This window comes from Acartia tonsa, chromosome 6 (genome assembly GCF_053477335.1).
Source record: "Acartia tonsa isolate MP-2025a chromosome 6, ASM5347733v1, whole genome shotgun sequence".
NCBI classification, from domain to species: domain Eukaryota; kingdom Metazoa; phylum Arthropoda; class Copepoda; order Calanoida; family Acartiidae; genus Acartia; species Acartia tonsa.
The window spans coordinates 28,603,657-28,630,831 of record NC_137265.1 but is presented as its reverse complement, the minus strand read 5'-3'; the positions used below and the strand labels follow the sequence as shown (position 1 = coordinate 28,630,831).

The 27,175-nt window shown below is 35.3% G+C and overlaps 1 protein-coding gene across 8 annotated transcripts in view; it reads right to left on the bottom strand.

The window, feature by feature from the left end:
• The window catches only part of mgl (low-density lipoprotein receptor-related protein megalin), a 254,385-nt gene that overhangs the window by 220,759 nt on the left and 6,451 nt on the right, over positions 1-27,175 (bottom strand). For 7 of the 8 annotated variants that reach the window (XM_080164262.1, XM_080164264.1, XM_080164263.1 and 4 more), the window contains exon 1: positions 7,595-8,093. The exons of the other annotated variant lie outside the window; for it this stretch is intronic. In XM_080164262.1, coding sequence (XP_080020388.1) covers positions 7,595-7,721 — 127 coding nt within the window. In that variant the 5' untranslated portion in view covers positions 7,722-8,093. Of the gene's footprint in view, positions 1-7,594; positions 8,094-27,175 lie in introns of those variants that run through there. 8 annotated transcript variants of the gene reach the window in all.

Sequence of the window (27,175 nt, the reverse complement as noted above, 5' to 3'; positions counted from 1 at the left end):
ATCTGTTATAAAATTGTGATTGATGCCAAACAATCAGGGTTACAGGGTTAGGACAATAGACCAAAAATTATACCCCCAACCCCATATCTAATACTTAGTAGTACGGTGTCTGTCTATCAGTTCTTTTAAAGCTTAAGATCTTGGTAAATATTGAACTGATTGAGGTCCATTCTCGCTAACCACTGAACCAATTGAGTTATCAACTTTTTGCAAGCTTTACAAATGTTTTATCATGGTTTAAGGCTATTTTTCTGTTCATCCATTCCCTTTCGAATAAGGAGCCCCTAGATACGAGGGGCGCATTTAACAGAAAATCTCATAATTTCTTAACTAGCGTATAACTTGTGCATACAAATTATTTATGCATGTAAAATATTTCTTCCCAATTTTTCAAACAATTCACATTTCCATTTATCCTAAAATTAAAATGTATGATTTTCCTTTCCAAAGACTGATCACGTAATTTCAGATGCGAAATTTCATAATTTTTAACACTAACAAGGACTAATATGTCTATAAGCGGCGAAGCAATATAAAGCTATATCATAAAATAAAGCAATGCAATCATTTCATTATATAACAGGATGTTTGTCTGTAGCTTAAGATCTAGCTAACCCATGGACCGATATGATTCTTCTATCAGTGAAGCTTCTTATTAGCACATGGAGGATTTTTAACTATTTTTGGGATGGGTATATCCACCCTTCTAAGAGAAATCGGCTCTGGACCCCCCCCCCCCCCAACTTTACATTATCTAAACTAAAAAGGAAAGTGGATTGTTCCCCTTATTTTTTTCCTCAGGTGTCCCTAGAGTACTCTAATATATGATAATAATATTGAAATTAGATTAAACTAGAATAGAAATAAATTCTGCTTTTGGTAGCGAGTAAGTATAGAAGAGAGATAAAGGTTGCAGATTATAAGCCCGCGAGTTTAAATGAAAGTTTATGTCATCATCAGTGATTAAAAAATATGGGTGGAGCCAGAAGTTTACAAACTGTGGTTCCGCATTTCAATCATATTTTAAACATTCAATAAATAACAAGGAATAAAACGTTAAATTAAGCAACCACCACCTACTAGCCTTTTGCCTTATTTTAATTACATCCTTATATGATAGTAACAGAATCTGTGTCTGTGTGTACCAAGGGATCTCGCTAACCGCTGAACCGATATGGTTCTCCTCTACAGGGTAGATTCTCAGAGGTCCTAGGATGATTCATAACTATTTTGGGGGAGGGTACTACCAACATCACAAGAGAAATCTCTCCTCAAGTGCCCCTAGAGGCCTAAGGGGGGAGGGGGAGGGGTGAAGTCGCTAAATAAAGAATAATTAAGGACAAAAAATGTTCAATGTGTTGCTATTTACAAGAAAGCATGGTATTGGTACAGAGCAGATTTCCTATTATGTAAAGAAGTAAGGTTTTTATGTTTGTTCGTTAATATCTCGATAATTACTTAAAAGGTCTTAAAAGTCACAACTACACTACACATGAAAATATGCAAAAACATTCAAGTAGTTTAAGAGATCTTAAAGAACACGCATAAACAAACAATCAAACATCCAACTACTTTGGTATATAGGATGTAGTAATTGCACTTGGAAACACAACCAAACGTATATATAAATATAAATACATACAATACACGAACATTAGTAAAAACCTTGAAAAAATTCAACCACGTATTATTTTTATTAAGCCAAGATCAGACTTAAAGAAATAGTTAATAGTGCTCTAAAATGTAACGGGAAACCCCTATCAAAAATAACACACTATTATTGACTTAATTGACGTCGACATTACGACCAACAAAAATCATTATTTCTGTAAACTTGAATCTACCATTAAATAATAATTTTTAATATTTTGACATCAAAATGTATGGTTATACATACACCCTATTTAGATTAGGTTAAGTAATGGTTAAACCCCACATGGGGAATACTCGGTGGGTATAAGGCAATGCAGGAGAAGATGAGAAATAAGTTTTTTTTAACTTTTTTTTTAAAAACTAAAAAAAAGCCGGGGAAGGAGTTTGGTAGTCCAAAAAACAGGTTAGAGTAAAAGCACAATAACTAAAATAGAGAAGAAATGCCTTACTACTTCTTTTCCCCCTGATAACCACATTAGAGCAACAACTTTATTTTAAACACACACACACACCCCTACATACATACACACACACATAAAAAAAACATATGCTACTATAAAATGATTCAAGATTATTTTATTTTGTTTGAACAGCAAATAACCTATCTATATATATTTAGACACTAGCCCTGCAGCTTTTTTAACCCTTTCTTTATCTAACCTAACCTAAAAGTCTTATTCGTAGGAAAAGAAAGATTTGGTACTTGTAGTCAATTTAGATTGGTTGGTTCCAAACTAATGGTATCCTAACATTACAACCACAACTTTTAATCTACAGAAGTGGTAATTTTGTTTATCACCATTGTGAATGTATGTAAATTTATCGTCCATTGTCTTATCACTTAAGATCCCAAGAAATTGCAAAAATAACCAAAAACAGAAAAATCCTAAAGTAGAAGAACAAATATTTCCTCAGAAAAATTACATACAATTAATTTCTTTTATTAGAAATGTGTACAATTAATTTTGTTAATGTGTCCTACAAATTACTTTAGATTTTCGCAGGGCCAAGTAGCTTAATATTGAAACACCAGCGGCTGCGCTTGTATTCCCGGGGGCTCTTTATTTAAGGGATGGGGGGGGGGGGGCCTATAATTTGCCAAAAACTATTCCAAGAATTACTCAATCGGTTCAGTAGTTGGCGAAATCTTAAAGGTCAAACAAGCAAATAAAATAATAAATTATTTATTTCGTTGATATAGAATTCTAGATTTGTTGGACATAGTGCCGACGTAAATAAAAGACAAAATTACCAACAATACAACACTTCTATGTTTTTTCAGCCCTTTAGTACTGCCGTTTATGATATCATAAGTAGCACACACAAAGACCCAAACAATGGTTACTTTAGTATACATGTGAAGATAGACAGGAAATCACACTTGAGTAATCTTTTCCGTAATAATAAAAGTAGACCAGCGCCGTATAGATTAAGGCATAAGACAATTAAAGAAAAGTTGATGTTCATTGTACACCTCCAATTATGATAAAAGAAATTGCCCCTTCTTGAAAAAATTTTTTAATCGAGGTTTAATAAAAAGCTCCAGATTTTTTAAGCCAACAACTGAGAGAACGTTTTTATAAAACTTTGGAGGCCAGTTTAATTTACACAGTCCAAATCTTTTAAATAAAAATAATAAAATTAAAACAAAATGTACCTAGGTATTGGTTTGGTTTTCTAAAATAAATTGTACATATAGCGGTAATTGTTGCCAACAAAGAAATAACGAAATTTTATTTTTAACAGTAGAAAGGTTAAAGGCAACACAATTTTTCACTATAATAGTGGGCTATTCTTTCTTTTAACTTGACTATGCCTTAATGACTGACAGGTTTGAGTGTGACTGAAATAAAATTAAGTAAAATAATAAAAGAAACCTTGAAACTCTATTTTTATGCTTTAATTAGGTGACATGTAAGAGTTTAAAGCAGCATTTTATTTTGATATTTCTATTTTGTTATTTATAAAAGTTAATAAATTAGAGGTAAAGTAGTTTTCCATTAGATGTAATATTTCTTCCTAAAATATAACTTTATTTAACTATTTTTACCTCTGCCTGTTTACTCAAACTGCAACCCGAACCCTCCCCATCAAAAACTTTATTAGGGGGTATTGAATAAGGCCAATTTAAAGTTTTGAGAAATTATCAAAACTAGCCATTAAAATTGTGTTATTATTCTTCTTTACTTTATGCAATTTAAATTATGAAATATTTACATTTTTTGTTTAAAATACACAGTGGCTCAAAATGGAGAAAAAAAGAATATTTAGCGTATACCGTACAGAATACCGTACTAAAACCCAACTATTTATAACTTGAAAGTGTCTTAACCTCTTTTCGAGGAAGCTTTGTGTTTATCAAGATCGAAATTAATTCCTTATCATTATCCCAAATTAAGCGCAAATGTCGTCTTGTTTGACTTTCCTTCATAAAGTGACGCGGTATGGATTGTTTATATTTTGATGCGCCCACGTTCGTTACTTTTGAATGAGATATGAGTGTGTGAAGATTTCGGAGAACAAAATTGGGCCTATCATTGGTCTCATAGTGCGTGAACAACCCTAGTATACCAGGTATTTGAAACCATAAGAACTTCAGGTAGAATTTGTTAATTTTATTAAGTGGAATGGTGTATAGGACGATTATATTTAGTTTAAAAGGCTTTAGCCAGCTAAACATGAAACTTAATTATGATTAATATTATGTTTTAGTAATTTTTTATGTGCTTTTATTTTTGCATTTAACAATGATTTATTAAACCAAATAATTTTCCTTTAAAGCCAAAGTTTCCAAAGATTCTTAACCGTAGAGAAAAATGATTTTAAAAAGCAATTAAGATTACGTGGTTATAAAAAACTGGAATTATGAATTAATTGATTTTGTAATTTCAGGACTTTGAAATAGTTGCCTCAATAAATCTATAATCAAACCTGCTGTTGAAACTTGATGGTTCCTGGTATTGGGGGTTTGTCTGTAAGTCAACAAGATCTCGAGAACTTCCCGCTAATTCAGAAGTCACACTCAACCAAAGTGTCATGGTTGAGACAGAAAGAGTATGACAGTTGTCCCGTTTAAAAAAAACACTTAACAACCTTTTTATTTTCATCTTTGATAGCAACTATAGCAGACTATTTGTAAGGGCAAAATAGTTTGATTAACTTCAATGAAATATCACTTTGTATAATTGTTTTTGTACCTAAAACTAAAAACTGGATCATTGTATGGTTGGACCACATATTAAACACTAGATAATTGTAAAAAAAACTCGCACCAGCCATGGAAAAAGATAAACTAAAGAAGCTAACAAAATTAAGATTACATTGAATTTAAAACGTATCCATGAATTTGTCCATTAAGGGCTTTATAACGGCTTAACAGGTCTATAAATTTAAGGAAAGCTTTATATAAATCCCCATACAGGTTTTAGGCTTTTGATAAAAGTAGGTATAATATTTTTAGCTGGTAAAACTTACATTCATACTAAGAATTTTTTCTTCACACAAATCATCACCTTACTTAACCATTAAACATATCAACTAATAGTAAGCTTCCCAGACATACACATAGACATCTAACTACTTTATTTATTCCTTCATCCTTGGATAATTCACACACATACACAAAAACACATCTTGTTATGAAAAAATTAGTTTAAAACTTCCTAGTTGTCTGGTTTACTTATTATTATTATTCTAAAGAGCGCAGCTACTCTGTAATTAGACAGCAGCTGAAATCAAAGTTTAGGTACGTTAGAATTGTCCCATTTAAGCCAAATCTTGTTCAAAGTTTTCTGTGACAATAAAGTGAAATCAAGTAAGTGTAGCAACTCTATATTTGAATCAAGAAGGCCAGTAATGAATATAAAGGGGGGGGGGGGGGCGAAAGTGACACTTTTTGAAACCAAAACTAAAAGTCAAAGGAACTCAACTAAAAAAAGAGTTACAGGTCTGAGATTTTGCATGGCAGTTGCTTTATAGGGGTACAATATGGAACTGTGAAGAAACGGCGGCGCAACCGCCGAAAACCGCCGTTTCTCGCCGAAATTTTTTTTGCCTTTTCTCGGCGGTTTTCGGCGGTTGCGCCGCCGTTTCTTCACAGTTCCATATTGTACCCCTATAAAGCAACTGCCATGCAAAATCTCAGACCTGTAACTCTTTTTTTAGTTGAGTTCCTTTGACTTTTAGTTTTGGTTTCAAAAAGTGTCACTTTCGCCCCCCCCCCCCTTTAGCCTATTACATTGATTTTTTCCTAGAAGAACATAGTGTATGCATAGCATATCCGAACTACAACTCAAATATATATGAGTTTTTATCTTTCTGGGATGTTAATAAATGTTTTACGTGCCTTTATGATAATAATGATCATTTATCTGAGTTATTAGGTTTTGCTTTCATGGATTTTATCATCCTTGTTTTACTTTAATTCGTGCTTAAGTGTTGCTAAGCTTTTGGTTTCCATGTTATTATCATTTTAATTTATTTTGTTGTTTTATTTTTAATTTATTATAAAGTTTGCTATGGAATACATTAAAATGTTCAGAAAATTAGGTAACAAACAAACATTTAGGTAGCTTAAAATATCCTTTTATGTAAAGTTTTTAGGGTATTTTTGTCTGTAGTTTTAGAACTTATTAAATACTGTACCAATTAGGTTTTGGGGGGGTTTTACGCTATTTCACTGACAGATGATAGTTCTTAAATATAAAGTGAAACTTTGCTTACACATTAAGAAGGTTTGAAGCTATTTTATGAGAAGGAATGGTCTTTGCTTAAAACCCCTAGAATACTATATTTGCTATTTTTTTCAACTTGATGTAACTACCTATAGATGCAAAATACAATACCTAGTTTTGCTCTATTTACACCAAATTATCTAAAAAAAATCTTATTAAGAACCTATAATTTTGGAAATAAAATATCAGATTCGGCAAAGTCTCTTAATTCGACAATAGATGGATCACCCCCCAACCCTAAAGTCTGACAATGGATAAAAATCAAGATTAATACTGGCTTTTACATAAAAAAGGTTTTTAAGGAAAAGTAAGGGTTTTAGATTATTTTGCAATTATTTACCTATCACTTATGAGTTGATACGCTTCTTCATAGTAAGGTTAGGTTTTAAATAGTCATACATAAGGATCAGGGCTCCCAATAGAGGCTTGAACAATCTTATGAAATCGGGCTTTATTATCTAAAGCTTAAGATTTCTTTAAAAACTTAACCAATTGAGTTCTTCATTTTAAGTAAGCTTTATATGGGTGCTGTGATGTTTTTTAGCTATTTTATTTTTTAAGATTTAAGTACTGAGATGGGTTTAGGCTATTTTTCTGATAACCTACCCCTGAAATGTAGAGCCCCTAGATGTGAGGGGTAAGGCCGCTAGTAAAGTATACAGAAGAAAAAAATGACCATATCGTCCATTGCCATATCCCTATACCCCCCCCCCCTCAAATCTTGTGTAAGTGCAAATATTGTAATTTTGCATCAAAATTTTTTGTTCACATTATTTTGGCAGGGAGGGGATTTTTTTGCCCTTAATATTTTGCCCTTAACTTTTCGGCTTTTTAAAGTATATTAAAATCTAAATATGTAGCTTTGTCCTCTCTTTCAAGATAATAAAAATCTTCTAAGCCAATAAAGTTTATAAATAATACAAAAATGTGAAAGTTATATTTTTTTCATTCAAAAGGGTGGTAAAAATTGATGAAATAACGAAACCATCGCGCGGCATATTTATTAATTAAAGACTTTAATAGTCGTTTAGATATGTATGATAGAATAATTTTTCGCTACATTATGAAAGTTTAAATATTCAAATACTTTAAAGATTTTACGGGAAGTATGGGTTAGAAATAAAGAACAAATAATTATATTTAAAAATATTTCAAATTCATTGCATTTTTTTGGAACTACATCATTATAATTTGAAAATTTCTCTTACCTTTTGATTTTAAAGGCAGGGTCTTTTTGGCCGTTAATATCTTATCTAAAAGCTTCTTTTGTGAATAGGAGCATGGTAAAGATGTTAATAAAACTGCTAAGGTGGCCGCCAGAACGATGTCCCTCATGCTGGCGTCAAACTCACCCCGCCGCCGCCTTATAACGCCCTCCCACGGCGGTAGACACGCCGCTTTTTACAAAACTGTCACTAAATAATTTTTCACTTTTGGATTATTATTACAGCATTGTTATGCTTTTTTTATCAACAAATATGACACTTTATGGTATATTTTATGATGATATAATTATTAACAATTATAAAATCATAAATAAAAATAAAATGGACTTAGTGTAAGTCCACCCTAAGTCACTGTTGAGACCCTAAACTTAGCAGGGTAAAAGTTTACTGAGGTACTAAGCGCCTAGCTAGCAGACAATTTACCCACCTGTAGGTAGGCACATAGACAATGTAAAGGTTAGAGTGGAAATTATGGACGACCAAAGTATATATTTAACTGCAATGGAGAGGAAGCTAGTTTTATTTGCCTTCATGTCATGTCAGCTATAAGTAAAAATGTTTTGGGGGTTGGTGGTCAACTATTTCAAGTGGGTGACCCGTGCGCGCCCTTACCCCTTGCATTGAAACTACTAATCTTAGGTTTTTTAAAATAAAAATAAGATAAATCAGTTCCTTAAAGACAGCAATTTTATCAGCTAATATCAAAGTGTTCATAATCAAAAGGTTTTTTTAAGCAAAAACGAAAATTCTTTCGTAATCATAACTTTCCAATCTATGTGTACTTTGTCTCTGCCTGGGTGGATGGGAAAACCAGTTTCTCCAAAGCACCCTTATTTCCTTCCCTCTCTCCCTCCACCTGTGAGTGCCATAATGCTCGCAACCTTTCCCTTTCCTTAGCTACATCCCCGTTTCCATGCACTTTTATAATGTGACGTTTCACAAATTTATACGACCACATTACTATTCAAAAATAGCATAAAACCAATATTTTGTCTTTCCAATCAAGATTTAGTTAAAAAAAAAACGATTCAAATATGGACAATTCCATAAAAAAAATCATCTAAAAATTTACATTTCATAAATCTGCGAAAGTGCCTTCCCTATCCAGGCCTATTCGCCTCCATAGGCTTATCAAATATCTTCCATTGCCTCACCGGTTCCCTCAAAAGAGAAGTGGGGACAAGGAAGGGGATATTCAGGGTGCTCCTAGAAAAATATCGGTGATTCTAGAATAAATTATAATTATCATAATAATGATTCATCATATGCGTCTTACAATTATGATTATCGTAAACTATTACGTTGAACATCACCAACGTTTTGAAAAATATTTTTTAAATCACCGAACGTTTGGTTGGTACCATTCAGTACCATGGTTCTTCAAATCAAAGCCGTATTAGTATTTGTTACCAAATAATTTTCATTACAGAAGCTTTAACATTAGAGATGTTATTGTCGTTGAAGTCAAGAATTAGCATTATTAAGATATATTTAGTTAATAATTATTCGAACATTTTGAAGGACAAGAAAACATTTTGAAAACGCTCAATACGCGTTTTTTACAACATTATAAAAATGCCCTGTAATAAAATAATGCGTAAGGAAATAAACTTTCATAAACATTTTTGATTATGAAAGTAACAAAAATATATGATCTAAAATGTCTTTAAAAGCCCTCTGATATAGTTTAAAGTTAATATTTAAAAAAAAATAATGTTGAGGCAAATTCTGTTCAACAAGAACAGTTTACATTCTAACTTAGCGCAGCATTTATATATTACACATGCAATTTATAAGCGGATGGTGTCAATTAAATCACTCAAATTGATATTAAATAAACTAAGTCGAATCAGTAAACATTTTCTTTTCTATTTTTATTACCTGTTTTTTTTTAAATCCTTAGGTCAATATAAATTGTTTCATTGCCCCTTATTAGTAGCGAAGCTACTCTATAATTTGAAATGTCCGTCTGTCCGTATGTCCGTCTGTCCGTCTGTCCGTATGTCCGTCTGTCCGTCTGTCCGTCTTAGTTTGGGGGAAACGTGATTTTCTCGGCTCCTATGAAAGATAAAAGGCTGAAATTTTTTGACAACATTCCTATTATTAAGGAGCAAAATTAACTATAAAACATCGATGGCGGTCGGACCGCTTTTTAGCAGGTTTTAGGCTATTTTTGTATTTTTCACATTTTTCTCCATATCTTTGGTGTTTATGGTCCGATTTCCAAAAATTTTTCAGTTATAGATATCAAAATTGAATTTCCTGTTGTTTAAAGAAAACAACTATGACGGTCAGACTGCCTTTAAGCAGGTTTTAGGCTATTTTTGTATTTTTCACATTTTTCTCCATACCTTTGGTGTTTATGGTCCGATTTCCAATTTTTTTCCGTTATAGATATCAAAATTAAATTTCCTGTCGTTTAAAGAAAACAACCATGACGGTTGGATTGCCTTTTTGCAGGTTTTTGGCTATTTTTAAATTTTTCCCTTATTTTTCATATCTCTGATGTATATAGTCCAATTTTCCAAATTCTTTAGGTAAGATAAAAAAATTAAATTTCCTGTCGTTTTAAAAATACAACCATGGGGGTCAGACTGCCTTTAAGCAGGTTTTTGGCTATTTTTATATGTTTTACATTTTTCTCCATATCTTTGGTGTTTATGGTCCGATTTCCAAAAATTTTTCAGTTATAGATATCAAAATTGAATTTCCTGTTGTTTAAAGAAAACAACTATGACGGTCAGACTGCCTTTAAGCAGGTTTTAGGCTATTTTTGTATTTTTCACATTTTTCTCCATACCTTTGGTGTTTATGGTCCGATTTCCAATTTTTTTCCGTTATAGATATCAAAATTAAATTTCCTGTCGTTTAAAGAAAACAACCATGACGGTTGGATTGCCTTTTTGCAGGTTTTTGGCTATTTTTAAATTTTTCCCTTATTTTTCATATCTCTGATGTATATAGTCCAATTTTCCAAATTCTTTAGGTAAGATAAAAAAATTAAATTTCCTGTCGTTTTAAAAATACAACCATGGGGGTCAGACTGCCTTTAAGCAGGTTTTTGGCTATTTTTATATGTTTTACATATTTCCCCATATCTTTGGTGTTTTTGGTCCAATTTTAAAACTTTTTTGGGATATCAGTATCAAAATAATCTATTCTTGATTTTAATAAATACACTTTAAATCTACTTGTACGTATTCCCATCCATGATTTTTTGTTCTTCGCTACTTATGGATGTTGTCATCCTTGTTTCTAAGTATATTAAATATAAATATAACAAGAAGCTACCAGCACTAGAGGCCTCTAGGAGCACTAGAGGGAAAGTCAACCCTTCACATTTAAAATTCCAGGGACGATTTCTCCAGGATGTGGAGTTCCAAACCCCCTAAAATAGTTCAACCTATCCTGAAGCTGTAAGCAGGGGCAATTCGTTTTTTGGGGGGGTAAATACCCCCAGGGTAGGGGTAAGTTTTAAATGGGGGGGGGGGGGAGGGTAAAATGAAAAAAAATTTGGGGGGGTTATCCCCACTTAACCCCCCCTCCCCCCCTTAGACGTCTATGGCTGTAAGGAAGCTTCACTGCTAAAGTGACCCACATTGGTTAGTAGATATTAGACAGACGTTCTCTTTGGATAATTATACGAACCAAAATACACTGTTCCTTTAATTATGGAAGGACAGACGGACAAAGTAATTTACATAATTGATGCTCATTAGAGGGGTATCTTTTTTTAAATTTCAGATATCTATCTAATAAATTAAATGTTATAAGTTTCTTTCATTTCTGGTGTATCAAGTACGAACAAACTGATAAAAATATTTGATATTTTATAGAATAGTTTTGATGCTAACAAAAATATGCATATATTAATATAGCAGCTATCATGGAAATTTTTAATTATTGTGGGTTAGGGGGTAATAAAACAATAAAGAAATAATTTTCTAATTTGCATTATATTTTCGTTGCCTTAAAGTACTACTACTTATTTCGCCCCTAGTCCCTCAGTGGTTGAGGGGGCTTGGAAAATAGCGTAAAGCTAGCCCAAGATATTCATAAGTCTTCCCTAAAAAGTGCAACCCATTAGCTACAACAATTTCTGAGATCATATGCTTCAGACAAAAACCTTGAAAAGTATATTTCATATTTTTAGTATCGCAACTTCTGTATGTCTTATTTTATCCGTTTGGTCTGAGGATAGTAAACATAAAGAATTACAATTAACAAATATTCATTAGATATTGTAAGGCTAGGTTAAGTTGGATCAGTAAAGTTTTATTTTAAGCTAGTTCTATAAACCACGCTGTGGCTAGGGCATGGGTGTAATTGAGTGTATTTTGAATTAGAATGTAACCCTATCATTTTGTTTTGATAAATTATGTTTCTTTTCATGGAAGCTTCATATTTGTCCTATACATAAAACAATGTTTTATCGTTTTTGGATAAGGGTTAACCCTCCCAACAGAAACTGTTTTAAATTAAAACTGTTAGAGACAAACATCCTGGATCTTTTACATCAGCAATCCTTAAAATAAAGTAACAGGATGTCTGTTTGTCTCTCTGTGTGTATGTTTGTACCAAAGTATCTCGCTAACCGCTGGAATGATATGGTTCTCATTTACAGGGTAGCTTATCATAGGTTCTGGAAAGGTTTATATCTATTTGGGGGAGGGCACCATCACCCTCCAACGAGTAATCGCCCCTAGAAAAAATTACCTCTCCATATTTTTTTCTTTCTGAAACTAAAATTGATAGTGGAGGGTTGACTTCCCCCCTCCCTCCTTTCAAGTGCCTCTAGAAGCCTTCATTGACTTAGCAGCTAGAGGACTATAAAATAAATTGATCCTTAGAATTGGGATACACTAGTTTCTGTCTTTAGCAAGTAAAAATTGTTTGTGAAAAGGTTATCCTAAAAAATACCATAAATGTTTTCTTTTCATATAATAAAATCTGCTTTTCATAAAAGAGGGGAAGATTAATCTATCGTCACAGTGTCCCTGAGTTTAAACCTACAATCTAGAATGGTCGGTCAGGTCACGTGTTTTGTTCCGTGCATCTCAAAGGATACAGGGAAAAGACAGTGGGTGATAAGTCAATCTTACCCCAATTCTAAGATTTTGTTTTTAAGTATCTTTTTCGTCTAGAGAAGAGTTTTGGGGGGTATAGAAATGGATGTAGGTTGATTTAAGGTTGATTTAATCACTATTGTCCTCTCCCTCCCTGATCTTAGACATTACAACTTTGCAAACTATGCAAGGGAGTAGCAACAGACTTTAAAAAGGGTGTGACTGACTTACTTACTGGTGTTTGATTTATTTACAGCAACGAAGCTACTTTTGGAGCTAAAAAGATATGTCCGTCAATTTGAATGTGCAATTTTGCAGGCCGGAACTGAAAGCTGAATTACTGTAAATCTATGTTTTATGTTAGGGGTCCACAAGCCAATCTAATAATATTGTTAGAAACCTGCCTTCCTTCCCAATTTTGATTATTCAGACTAGATAAAAAATGGTGCACCCCTCCCCCCAAAACCATTTTAGTAAATTTCAGGGATCTTAAAGGATAAGACAATAAATTACAAATTAATATACTACCCCAATGATGTTAAACAAAATAAATTCTTCTGTAGATTAACATAATTGGTTTAAAAGTCTGGACATTGCCAGCTTGGAACCAACTTATCAAAATTGAATAGAAGTATCCAAAGTTTTAAATCAAACGAATAAGATAATAGGATTGTAAAACTTTGGATACGAGTGTAATTTTCAGTCCAATGTCCCCTCCCTGTCTGATAATGTTGCACATTTATGTGTACGCAAAAATCCTAAATTACAGGGATAGGACAATGGATGATAAATTAACCTTCCCCCCAAATGATAAATGTAAAGTTCTAGTATAAAAGCTATTAATTGTTTTGGGTGGGATGAAAAGTGAATATTTCAAGCTCCATTGTCCTATCCTTTCATCCCTGAGTAGATCTAGGGCTAAATTTATGATACTCTAGTAAACACAAGGTTATGTAGTACTATTATCAACACGCTGTCTTTATTCCGATTAGTTTCTGCGGGATAAAAACAGGTTCTTGTCCGTACTGAAAAGGCCTGAATAGAATGATCGATAGAGATGTCATTAAAAAGAAATAAAAGTAATTTTGTATCCGCGGATAACTGTCTATAATACTAACGTTAATTGTCTAAACTAAGTCTTTACTTACTTTATTATGGCCATAAGTAGCCCAGTAATAATATATGAATAAATTAACATTTTGAATGAAACAAGAATGACATCATTTATAAGTAACGAAGAAATTAAAATCTTGGATTGACAAACGGACAAAGTAAATTTTCGAGCAGATGTTCATGGATCATAAATTAGAGGAGGAGTAAATAAAAGAGCGAAAAATACAAAAAAATAAATATTAAATAAATATACAATCAATGTCTTCTGGATCGATGGCCAAAGTAAATTATATATTTGATTTTCTGTGGTACAGGAAATCTTCACCAAAAATTTCAGCTAACTTAAATATAAGTAGAGCAATTCATGTTTTCACCATTCCTTACAGACAGCTGAATAAAAAGACGGACTGATATTTCTAATCATAGATTGGCTTTGCTTCTAAAAAAGACAAAAAATATATTGTAAAGCAAGGATGAAAACATCTTTTTAAGTTATTAGCGCAACAGGTAAACAGATATAGAATGACTTCTTGGAAATAAATATCTCAAAATTTCGTCTTAATTTCTGCAGCTTATCCTAAGCGTCCTTGTCATCCAAATATGAATTTGAAACTTTGTTAGAAGAGGAAATTTACCATTTCTTTATAACTTTACTGTGAATCTAGATTATTATAAAAAATCTATCTAAAAAAGGATAATTTTTTTCAAAACCACAAATTTACATTAAATTTAATTTATTTTGATTTAGCGGATGCGTCACTAGCATCTTGGGGCTTTTTATTCATATGGATTAGAAGGGGGTAGAACAAGGGTCTTTAGAAAGCTTTATTCTACAATTGTATCAGCCTAAAACCAACACGGGACCCATGATAAGCTTCCCTCAAAGGAAAACTCAATCATTCAGTAGTTATTCAAACCTTAAGCTTCTGATTTAAACAACTCTCTTATTTTATTTTAGTTTCAGACTTAAAGACTTAAAAGTTTTTTTATGAAGATAAAAAGATGATATTTTTCTATGATTTACTTCAATTGATAAAAATCCTTTAGGCTTATCTGCCCTTTGGGATGGGGTGGGGGGGGGGGGGGGAATAGGAGGAGTGTGAATATTTTTAGCTTATCATATTTGTAAAATTTACATTTCAAAGCCAAGGTTTTGGGCGGCTTTTAAAGTTTTTAGCAGGCTGATAACACCCCCCCAAAAATGTTTGTGGATTAAATTTTTATGAAGGTTGGGATCTAATATATTTCCAAAAATTTAGGATGATGACGACACCCTAAAATTCTATGCTGACCTTTACATATTTAATTCTTCTGCTTTAATAATCTATATGGTGCACTTAGCTTAGTTTAGACCTAGTTAAGAAGTTATATAATTGTAATTTACTTAGCCAAACTAACAGGGATCCAGGGATAAGAAATTAGGGGGAAGTTTTAGGGCAAAGCTTATCTTTTTTGGTTAGTTTCTGTGGTAGATAGATATGATAACGTAAAAATGCCGCAATATGTTGCTTAAAATAGCAGACAGAATAAATGAGATAATTTCATAAAGTGATTGGGGAAAAGATAAAGGCAGCTCATACCAATAACGAAATTAATTCGGAAGAAAATCACCAAACCTATACGTGTTTTTCAGCTGTCGTTGGGGGGCAACACATAGTAAAATTGACGACCTCTCCATTTGCCCCCCGAATATTATTTTAGATTCATTTTGCTTGTTGGTTATACCTTATTCCTGGATAAAAGGGGTACCTATTAAGAGATATAAGTTTTCCGGAATTGTAATGTAGGGAGTAGATTTGAAATCTGCATCAAATTTTAAGGATTTTTTATAAAATTCGTTTTTTGTAAAATTCTTTATCTATAAGCGGAAATACATTTTACGTTAATTAATTTTGACCAATAGGATAGGTGGATTTTAAACTACCTGCGCTCTAATTGGTTGAATGATGTACGACATCCAATCAGAGCGCAGATTTTTTAAATCCACCAATCACGGATGCCAAAATTAATTAACTTAATTTGTATTTCCGCTTTTAGATAAAGAATTATACAAAAAACGAATTTTATAAAAAATCCTTAAAATTTGATGCAGATTTCAAATCTACTCCCTACATTACAATTCCGGAAAACTTATATCTCTTAGTACCTATGGCTAAACGAAAATCATTGAGAATAGGAAACAATTAAGAGTACAACTAACAATCCAGTGTTGATAGATTTCTGTTTTCATTGTATAATTAATAAGATTTTTTTCTAATTTTCATAAACTCTGTTTTATTAGCCTACGAATTAAATCCTCTATTATCATATCCCTCTACTCCCTGCAAAATGATCATAATTCATTATGGACAATTTATAGAAAATTGAAAACTGATCTACAATACTTTCATTTTCTTTTTAGTAGCACAGCTACTCTAGGTCAGTCAGTTAATATCTCAGCAATTCCGTCATAGTGTGTATATTGTTCATTAAAAGAATTTAAATATTCAACAAAATATCATGAAACAATAACTGCCCAAAGTTACTGTAAAAGCTGTAGAGAAGAGAGAAACTGCGTAGAGAATTTAGTTACAACAATCTTTGAGTGAAAGTTGATAAAATCTTTGGACTGCTTTTGATAAACCCTACATATAAACCCTAGGTATAGGAAAGCACTTAAAATATTTTATTGCTTAACAGTAGTAGTGTAGAGATTCCTTTTGGACACTTAGATTCCTGGACTGACGTACAGACAAACATGCCACAGCTATAGAGAAGCCTCGCTACTGAGAAACTTGATATGATAAATGATCCCCTGGACTGACGTACGGAAAGACATACCACAACTATAGAGAAGCCTCGCTACTGAGAAACTTGACATGATAAATGATCCCCTGGACTGACGTTCGGACAGACATACCACAGCTACAGAGAAGCCTCGCTACTGAGAAACTGATAAATGATCCCCTGGACTTACGCAAGGGCAGACATACCACAGTTATAAAGTAGCCACGCTACTTAGAAACTTGATATGATAAATGATCTCCTGGACTGACGTACAGACAGATAGATATATCATAGTTTTAGAGTAGCCTCGCTACTGAGAAACTTGATATGATAAATGATCTGGTGGCCGCCAAAATTAATCACTAGCAGCAAAGTGCATCTATCTATTGATTTTACACTTTATTGGACAATGACATGTTTTCTTAAAAATGTTTTTAATGACAATCTTAAAACTGAATTCAGATTATTTTTGCAGGTATTGTATGTAAATCATTAAATTAAAGAAATTAACCTCAGGCGTTTTTCAGTCCTTGGATACTTGTATTATATTGTGTTAAACCTATAGTATTCATTGTTTATAAAAATAGTTTATTAATAAATTCTTAATGCAATGTAATTACCATTTATAAATGTTGAATATTAAATGTATATGTTGTTTTGTCCCAATAAATATTTGAATTTGAGAAATTCCTTGAAACTGGGGTTATAGATAATGGCAGGAAGGAAGACATGTGACTATAAATTACTCTGGTTCCCAAAGTTTAAAAAAATAAGCTCTATACCTTAGCTTATAAACTTTAGATATTTTTATGAAAACTTGATTGGTTGGTTCAAACTAGCAGTGTCTAAACTTTTAAACCAATGATTTAAATCTAAAGGGGTAATTTTGTTAATAATTATTGCAAATGAAAAACAATTTATCACCCATTACCATATCCCTTAAGATCCCTGAGATATTTGACAATAGACTATAGATTAATCTTTACCCATATCATTTGGGTTATATATTGCCTTTTGTAGCTAGTTATTATTATATTCATTGAGCCCTCCCTTCCTTACCAAAAAACGTGCTAATTTTAATATTGTGGATGCAATTTAATTTTCCAATCTTTGATTTTCATTATTTTGTTGCATAAAACATAAATAAATAATATTCTGCAAAATTGCCAATCATAGATTTTTAGCATGTACAGCGTGTTCTATTAAGATTTGCTTCACTTATTCTGTTTTTTTTTTATTAAATTTATTTTAGAATTTTCTCTAGTTTCTTTTCTCTATTTCTATCAAATTTGTCTTGGGATTACCCCCCCCCCCTCTCCCTCCCACCTCTATAAAATAACACTTATTTTTGTGCATTACGTACCAGCTAAACGGCAAAACGACATCTTTGAAAAGACTTGTAAAGTAACTTTGCTGATAAAATGTAAATGACCAGGGAGTAAGGGAGGGGACAATGGGCAATTAATTCAATTTAAGAGTTTTTGAAGAAAGGCCATGAAAACCAGAATAATCCCGAAAATATGGTGGAAATTGTAAAGTGATTGTTGATTAAATCTAGAAAACCATAAACTAAGAAAAAAGTTCCAAGAAAAAAAACAATCATTTGAAAATAAGATTACCAGTATTACAGACTGACATAACCATTCTGTAATTAATTACTAGAAATATCTCCCTGGATGGAGAAGAGATTTGGGGGCAAGTGATGTGAACACGGAAAAAAGGGGCAGGCAGGCGTGTAGCTGGATGGGCAAGTATATGACCCGCACGCCTTCCTGCCCCTTTTTATCCTGTTTATTTCCCCCACCTCCCTTCTCCATTTCCCTTTCTCGTATACTTTTAAAAAGGAGGTGGGGATGAAGGGAGTGAAATATAGTATGGGAGGGGGGCCGTGTATTTATATTTGAACTACTCTCTGTCTGCAAAACTATATATATTCAAAACTAACATAGCGAGTAACGGCATTTCTTGCGCAAGTCCCCAAACTCAGTCAGAAACTGCTAAATTCTTGCACATTCCCTTTAAGCCAGTCCCCAAAGTCTGAGACTCCTAAAGATTGAATATTCGATCTATTGTCCCCTCCCTTACTCCCTGGTAAATGACACTGAATTATCTAGGCTAGAATAAACAGGGATAAAGGAATAGGACAATGGAGCATTAAGTAATTTTCCTCTAATTTTTCACAAAATTTCTTCTATCATTGAAGCAAAAGTTTGGAGAATGTTATTTTCTGTTATATTTCCCCTTCAAGAATTTTAAGCTAAATAACCACAGGACAAGTTTATGAAGTTTTAAGGGAAGATTTATTTACAGTCAATTGTCCCCTCTCTCCTTGAAAATAAAGATAAAGTTAAGCAAAATCTAGGGATAGGAATATGGAATATGAAGAATATTTTGGATTAGGTATAATTAATCAATGCTTTTTTTCTGAATTTTGGTACATGCAATTGATATAATTGTTATGGACTTCGATAATTCATTCTTATATCAAAGAGATCTGATAACTGTCTGTTTATTTGTATCACTTCGTATTTGTTTTTTAAATCCATTTTTGTGAAGTTCAAGCTTCTCAAAGAGAAAACTCCCCTGAAAAACAAAGGAGGTGGGGGTAAACTCAGGATGTAAGGGAGGGGACAATGGATCGAATATTCAATTTTTAGGAGTCTCAGACTTTGGGGACTGGCTTAAAGGGAACATGCAAGAATTTAGCAGTTTCTAACCAATCTTGGGGACCAATTATGAATGACGTCACGCAAAATCATGCATAATCTCGCGGCAAACTAGCGCGTCAACAAAAAGATAAACAATAACAAGCAGACAGAATATTTTGATTTTGAAAATTATTTTGTAAATTGAATTATTACATTTTTTATATCTAATTCTTGTTTAATGTTAATTCATTCCGATTAGTGCGTTGTAGAAAGAAATTATATTAAGATTATTAGTTATTATGAGCAAAGCCTTCCTATAATTAGGTCCCGCACATTTGTACATCCGTAACGGTTAGCTCTTTTCGTTACTTTAGACATGTTAGATGTTTCTTATTGATTTAATGTAAAGGCAAAAGTTTTTTGTCTTTAGCTTAATATTTCTGTAATTAATGATCCGATTAATTTCAAAATTTTAGGGAAAATTCACGAAGTCCTGAGTTGTTCAAGGTTTGTTTATCATTAAAATCTCAAGATGGTGTTATTTTATTTTTCTGTCCTGGATGCTAGGAGCGCAGCTACCAGTTATCCTAAGATATGTTACTTAAACCTTAAGATCTTTAAAATTAAGATGTACTTAAGTTCTCAACTATTTTATTTATGTAGTATGAAATTTTGACGCAAGGTATCTCATTTTTATTTCGTTAAATGAAATAACTTGAGTTAAAAGTTCTGTAGGAAGGTAATTGTTTTAGTAAGTTTTGTAATATAATTATTTAAAGGCTTTTTCATTGTGTCGGTATGTAATTCTTGTATTCCCCGGCAAGTTCGAACCCATTAATCCCTTTTTTCCTTACACCAGAATTCCCCAGAGAATGAGTGTGTTACGCGGCATTCCTAACTATCTCCGCGCGTGGCTTGTAAACAAACAAAAAAGACGCGCACTTTTCCTTTGATGATTCCCATGTGAGGAGCTACGTGAATGAAAATAATGTATTGCTTGAATATACATGCGCTCTAATCCGTGGAAGATCTCAAATAAGCCTTCCTGCTTAGTTTGACATCATATGTGGTAAGAATTTATCTTTTAATTCTTGAAATAAGCGTAGAATGGTACAATTTTATGAAGAAATTTATATCATTAATTTTTCAACAAATAGACCATTTAACTGCTAAGTTTTGATATACGAATATTTTCCTTTATATTATTGATTATTTTATTCTAAAATTATCAATTTCTGATGCGATTTAATATGTTTCGTGCCAATTTTTAGAAAATTCATATTTTTTATTAAATTGAAATCACGCAACCTCGATGTTACAAAAATAATAACCATTAATTTTATGTAATTAATTCTTATATTTTTGTTTTAGACTTACTGTTTTCATGGTAATAAATACACATTCGTAAACTTCACTATGTTGGTCATTCGGAGGGCTTCGAGATAAGATTTCGAGAACGGCTAGGCAATGCGTTCCGAAACAATGAAAACAAGACAGAACAGATGCAGCTAAGAAGAATCTGTGAAGTTTTGTGAATGTGTTGGTTGTGATACCTTACCACACATTATTATAGTCATAATCAGTACAGTTAACTTTAGTGACAATCATGGGTCCTAAAAAGAATAAAGGTGAACAATTGGGAAAGCGGCTGCGCCCAGCCGTTGAGGCCCTAACCAGTGAACTAAATAGAGTGATGAAGTTGGTCAGTGATTCTTCAGAGCTTGATGTTAGACATTTCACTAAGGAGTCAATCCTTGTCCATGACAAGTTCGAGACATTCGACAGCATCATGGTCGGTTTTAGCAAGCTTGGTTTGCGAATCCAAGAGCTTGATGAGTTTAGTGACATTTATTCTGATATAGTTACTGTGCAAAAAGACTATAGTGCTTTGAAGGATGCTCTTGATGCTATAGAAGAGCTTAGTGACATTCAAAGTGTTGTTGATTTAGTTGGTGATAACTTGCCTGACCATAAGGCTGAACTATATGATCGATGTTTGAAGATTGTGAAAGTTATTAAAGGGTCATATTTTCCCTTGCCAGAACCAATTATAAACACTTTGTCTGCTTTGATGAAACGTTTGGCTGAGGTTAAGCTTGAACCTGTGAAGCCACCCACAACGACGGCGGGTGCCTCGACAGCATCGCCATTTGTGTCACCGTTTGGCACACCACAGTTCGGCGCCGGTTCTATGTTCACGCCAGGATATATGAATCGTGTCGACGAACGTCTTCTTCCATCCTTTGACGGCCAAGAAGCAGCTTACGTAAGTTTCAAAGACAATTTTAAAAAGCTTACTGTAGGACAGGACCCGTCATATTTACAGTTATTGTTGAGCAGTGAAAAGGTCTGTAAAAATAAAGAGCTGAGACTCCAGTTAATTCAGATTCAATCGCATGAATCTCAGTGGGCTTACCTTGATGCGCGTTTCAAGTCCAAGACACGTCAAATGCTCTGCCTTTTCAACCATTGGGAGAAGAAGTCTAAACCGTCGGACTCCAACCAGATTGTGACTGTGTTAGCAGAGTTTGGTGGTGCAGTTAGCCAGCTCGAGCAGCTGACTAAAGATGATGATGATGATGAGGTTACCACCAGCCAGTGGTTGACCGTGATCCTTCTGGAGATGTTATCCAAGAAGTTGCCCCGAGACTTTCAAGATAAGCTTAATGTGGCATTGGGCTCAATGGACGTCCCAAATCTGCCAAAGTTAATGCAGATTATCGAGGAGCAGAGGGGCGCCATTTTAATGAGGTGCTCGACTGATGTGGACACCCCCTCTAAGAAGAAGGGTAATCCTGCGGCAGCTGCTACAGCCGTAGGTAAACCTGGGTCTCCAGCTAAGACCAAGAAGAAACAGCCTTGCCCGTCGGAAGGTTGTAGTTCTGAACACTTGTTGTTTAAGTGTTCCAAGTTTAGGGATCTGTCTGTTCCTGAACGTAAGAACTTTATCAAGAAGATAGGAGCCTGTTTGTTGTGCTTGCAAAAAGGGCACAGGGTTGCTGATTGCCCCAAGGCCGACAGACTTGGCAGCTGTACCATAGACAGCTGCAACCAGCCTCATAATAGTTTAATTCATGAGTCTGTTGCTAGTGGACAAGTTGCGGCAGTTTATGAATCACAGTTGTTCAGCAAGAACAATTATATGCTGATGTTGCAGCAGCTCCCAGCAGTGGCGGCTGACAAACGTCAAGTCACCGTCAATGCTATGTGGGACTCTGGAGCAAATCTCACATTGATTTCTAGAAGTATCGCCAAGAAGTTAGAGTTGCCATCAACTGGTCGCACAGCTACTATTTCTCTGGCAGATGGAAAGAGCCAAGCATTTCCTACAGTTAAAATCTGCTTGGTTGACCGCAACCGGAATTGCCATATTCTGGAGGCGGCGGTAGTGCCCAGCATTGGTACTGAAGAAGGGTTACGTTCTATTGATCCTGCAGCCGCCGCCGAAATTTTTGATATGAAGCCTGATAATTTCTCTAAGGTTGACGGTAAGATTGACATTCTTATCGGTCATCTTACACCAGCTATGTTCCCGTGTGCAGATAAAATGGTTGGTGATTCTAGACTGTACAGAAGCTTATTTGGTACAGGTTATCTAGTTGTGTCTGCGGACGGCAGGACTGTTACTAATCCTGTCGCTTGTAAAGCTACTAAGTTGGAGGTCAGCAAGATGGAGTTCCTGTCTACAGAAAGTTTGGGAATACAGCCGCCATCAATGTGCAGCGGCTGTAAGAACTGCCGTCATTGCGCCGTCATTGCGCCGCCATTGCCGCCGGGCAGTCCGCCTTGGACGTGCGTAAGCGGCAGCTGATTGAAGAAGGTTTGACGTTGGATCTTGAGAGCCGTATCTGGACGGCTTCATATCCTTATAAGACGCCGCCAAGTGTGTTGTTTGATAACTCAGAGCAGGCGTACAAGATTTGCCTACGTGACCGGCAAAGGATGGTCAAAAAAGGTGAATACGACACTTTCTGTCAAGTGTTCCAAGAAGCTGTTTCTCGTGGCGTGTATACAAGAGCGTCGCCAGAAGATCTGTCTTATACTGGGCCTGTGTATTATTCGAGCCTAGTCTGCGCATATAAAGAAAGTATTTCCACGCCGTTGAGGATATGCGCCAATTCTAGCCTCTGCTGCAAGGGGCTAAGTCTCAATAGTATTATGATGGACGGGCCAGTTCCATTATATTCTCTGATGCACAATCTTATTCGGTTCAGAAGTTACAAGTGTGCATTCGTGGCTGACATTCAGAAGTTTTATAATAGTTTGTTAGCTACCTATGAAGATTCTCAGCTGAAACGTGTTTTTTTCGCTGATACAGTTGATGGAAAGCCGGAGGTTTATCTCACCAGAACCGTCAATTTTGGTGAAGCCTTGGCCGGCGATATGGCCGTGACCGCCCTCAGACTCACTGGTCGTATTTTTGGTGGAAGATCCCTGCAGGATGTTCAAGATGTTTATGGATCTGAGAAGATTAGAGGTTCTGATGTTGTAGCCCAGCAAGATGTGTGGAGAGATGTTCAGCAGCCACTCAGATCTGAATTTGTTTTGTATCAAGATCCTCCTTCGGTCAAATTGGAGACTTGTACTTACGTGGATGACTGTTTAAGCGGTCATAACAGTAAACCTGAAGCTGTCCAGCTGGTCCGAGAGCTGGAGCAGATGATTGAACCTGGAAATTTCAGATTTAAATCTGTTATTTATTCTGGAGATGATGTTGACAGTGTGAAAGTTTTGGGCATTGTTTGGGTCCCAAAACAGGATATATTGTTCCTGCCTGTCAGAGCCAACCACGGCGCGAAGATAAAGGGTAGAAAGTTGTTGGAGGACCTGGATTTGGAGGATCTCTGGAGAAGTCTACCTGAGACGGTAACTAAATGAGAAGTTTGGAGGATCGTGCAACAATTATATGACCCAATGGGTCTTGCAGCACCATTGCTGCTTAAATCCAAGCTATGTCTGCGCTCAGTCTGCATACATGGCTGCGACTGGGATGATTCCATACCTGGAGAGTTGAGGTCAGAGTTCGTGAGCAGCCTCCAGGACCGAGCGGCACTTGGAAATGTGTCGTTCAGACGTTCGATGGTTCCTGACAAGCCATTGGGGCTTCCAATGGTTGTTGGTTTCTGTGATGCATCAAGCTCAGCCTATGCAGCCATCACCTACCTGAGATGGCCAGTTGCTGAAGGTTTTGATGTAGTTTTGTGTTGCACCAAGTCACGTGTCGCACCAGTGAAGATAGAGTCTATACCAAGGTTAGAAATGCTTAGTTGTCTGATTTTGGCAAGGCTTGTGGATACAGTTGTCAGAGCTCTACCTTTCAGCATTTCTGGCAAAGTATTTTTTAGTGATAGCAGCTGTGCCCTGGCGCAGTTATCCAGTGACAGTGTTATGCTAAATGTTTTCAACAGTCATCGTGTTTCTGAGATACAACAGTTGACGAGCCCTGAAGATTGGAGATGGGTTCCAACCCAACACAACATCGCCGATTTAGCTACGCGAGGTTTGTGTACGATTGAGGATGTACAACCTGGATCTACATACCAGGAAGGTCCAAGCTGGTTGTGCCTGGAACAGGACCAGTGGCCCGTTAAAACGGCGGGTGAGGTTAATGCATCTATTCCTGAGAGTGAGCTAAATCCAAAGATGGCGAAGCTCAAGGTAATGTTCACACAAGCAGTGGACAATGATTTCTGGAGGTTGCTGGCAAGAAGGACCTACAGGCAGGCAAGAAGGACTGTAGCTGCAGTTATTAAGGCTGCCAACTGCTTTAAAATGTTGCTTGTCAAGAAACGTGGTGTTGCAACAAATGAGGATGGTGTTAGCAACAATGATAGTTCTAGGTATTATGAGAACTATACTTTCACAAACACTTATTTGGATTCTGTTTGTGATCTGTTTTTGACATCCTTCAACCAAGAGAAGGAGATGACCATGGACGCCGAGGGGAAATTCGACTCCCTTCAACCGTATCATCACAAAGTCCAGGTTTGTTGGCCCATAGTGGGTCATGATGGATGTTTTCCTCTTCGGTCATTTACAATACTCAAAATGGCCGCCAGGGGTGATGAAGCTCTTGAGGCCGCAGCTGAAGGCCCAAGGAAAGTTATGAAGGACAGCCCAGGTGTTGTCTTGCTCAGCCGCCACAACAGGCTGGCGAAGCTCATCCTCCAACAGTCTCACGATGAGCTGGGACATGGAGGCCATCGTAAAACATTGGCGCAAAGCCGAAGGTATGCTTGGATCACACATGGCCGCATGGAGGCTATGAAGGTGGTCAAGAATTGTGCTGCATGTTCCATTGAATATGCCAAGCGTTCGAGTCCCGCAATGGCTAATATCCTGCCAGACCGTGTGGAGCCGTCGGTGCCCTTCCAAGAGGTGCACATGGACCTTGCGGGGCCCATAGAAGTTGTGAAACCTGGCGTTGGCACCAGGAATACCAAGACTAAGTACAAAGTCTGGTTGTTGATTGTAGCTTGTAGATTTACACAGGCTGTGTTTATTGATGTGTTGACCGATTATTCAACTGAAGCCGTGCTGGTCGGCTTGAGAAAACTTCAGGCGTTTTATAACATGCCTAGAAGAGTTACTACAGATCGTGGTACCAATATGGCTGGTACCAAATGCATTCTAGATGAACTTTTGAAGGATACCAGGGTGCATTTTGAATGGCATCTTGTGCCCACCGCAGCACATTCGTTCGTTGGCACTGTGGAGAGGCAGGTTGGGCTGGTCAAGCGTGTGTTGAACAAGAAGTTGGCTGGTGCTACTGTAACCTTCAATGATTTATTGGTGTTGTGTGCTGAGACCGCTAGAGTGTTGAATTCGAAACCATTGACGTATGCCACTGCAGGAGAAGACGTCAATACCTGGAGGATAATTTCACCTGCTGATCTGTTAGGTGGCAGGACAAATGATGCAATCTGTACGTTTGAAACCGGTTGCAAAGAGCCCATAACCAGGAGGTTGGAGAACTTGGAGGAGTTGACCCGTCAGTTCCATCAGGTGTACAAGGAGCAGCTCATGCCCGAGCTGATGAAGTCCATCAAGTGGCGCCGCAACGAGGTGCTGCTCAAGCCAGGAGACGTGGTGCTGGTTGATGACAGCACAAGTTTGGTGAAGAAGTTTAGATTGGGACGTGTTGAAGAAGTGCGCCCAGGCGGGAGGACCGTGGTTGCCAAGTACAAATTATCAGATGAAGCAGCTGCCACGAGTAACAAGACTTCCGCAAGACGTCTGTTCAAGATCAATCTACCCAAAGTTTAGTATAAGTATCGTTCTTGTTTAACTTTGATTTTTTTTACGGTAGATTTATCAGATTTTTTTCGAAAGACAAAAAACGCAATTTTTGATACAATTTCGTTTAAACTTTCAAATCGACGCAAGATTTTTTTCATTTGAAATGCAAACTTAAGTTTTTTATACGTTTACGCAAGTTCTTTCAATGATTTAAGTCTTTCCGGGACCAGGGATTTTTTTCGCGGAAAATTTCCTAGGTACCTACGCAGATATAAACATTTTTATCCTTGTTGGATTGAAATTTGATATGATAAGAAATTAACAAAATGAGATTTTTTACATCATTTAAATATTTCTTTAAGATTTATTACAATCACATAAATAATTTAATATTACATGCATATTAAAATTATTACTATTTACCTTTTAACCGATGTACCTAAAGAAAAAATGCAGATTTTTTTCGCGTTGAATTAAGTAGATTCTTTGATTTTCGTAGAGTTAAGCTTAATAAGACCGCTTTACGCCGTACCTAAGCTCTGTTTCCTTGGCCAGGCATGACGCAAAACGGCAAAACTAAAGCATAAAATATTTTATTTGATTGCTTTGACTGATGATTTTAAAAGTTTCTTTGAATTATTTCATGATTCTTTTTATTTTTTGATTTGAATTAAACATCACTAATTATGTTTGTTTCAGTTGATGCAGCCCTGCGCCAGAAATCCTGTTAG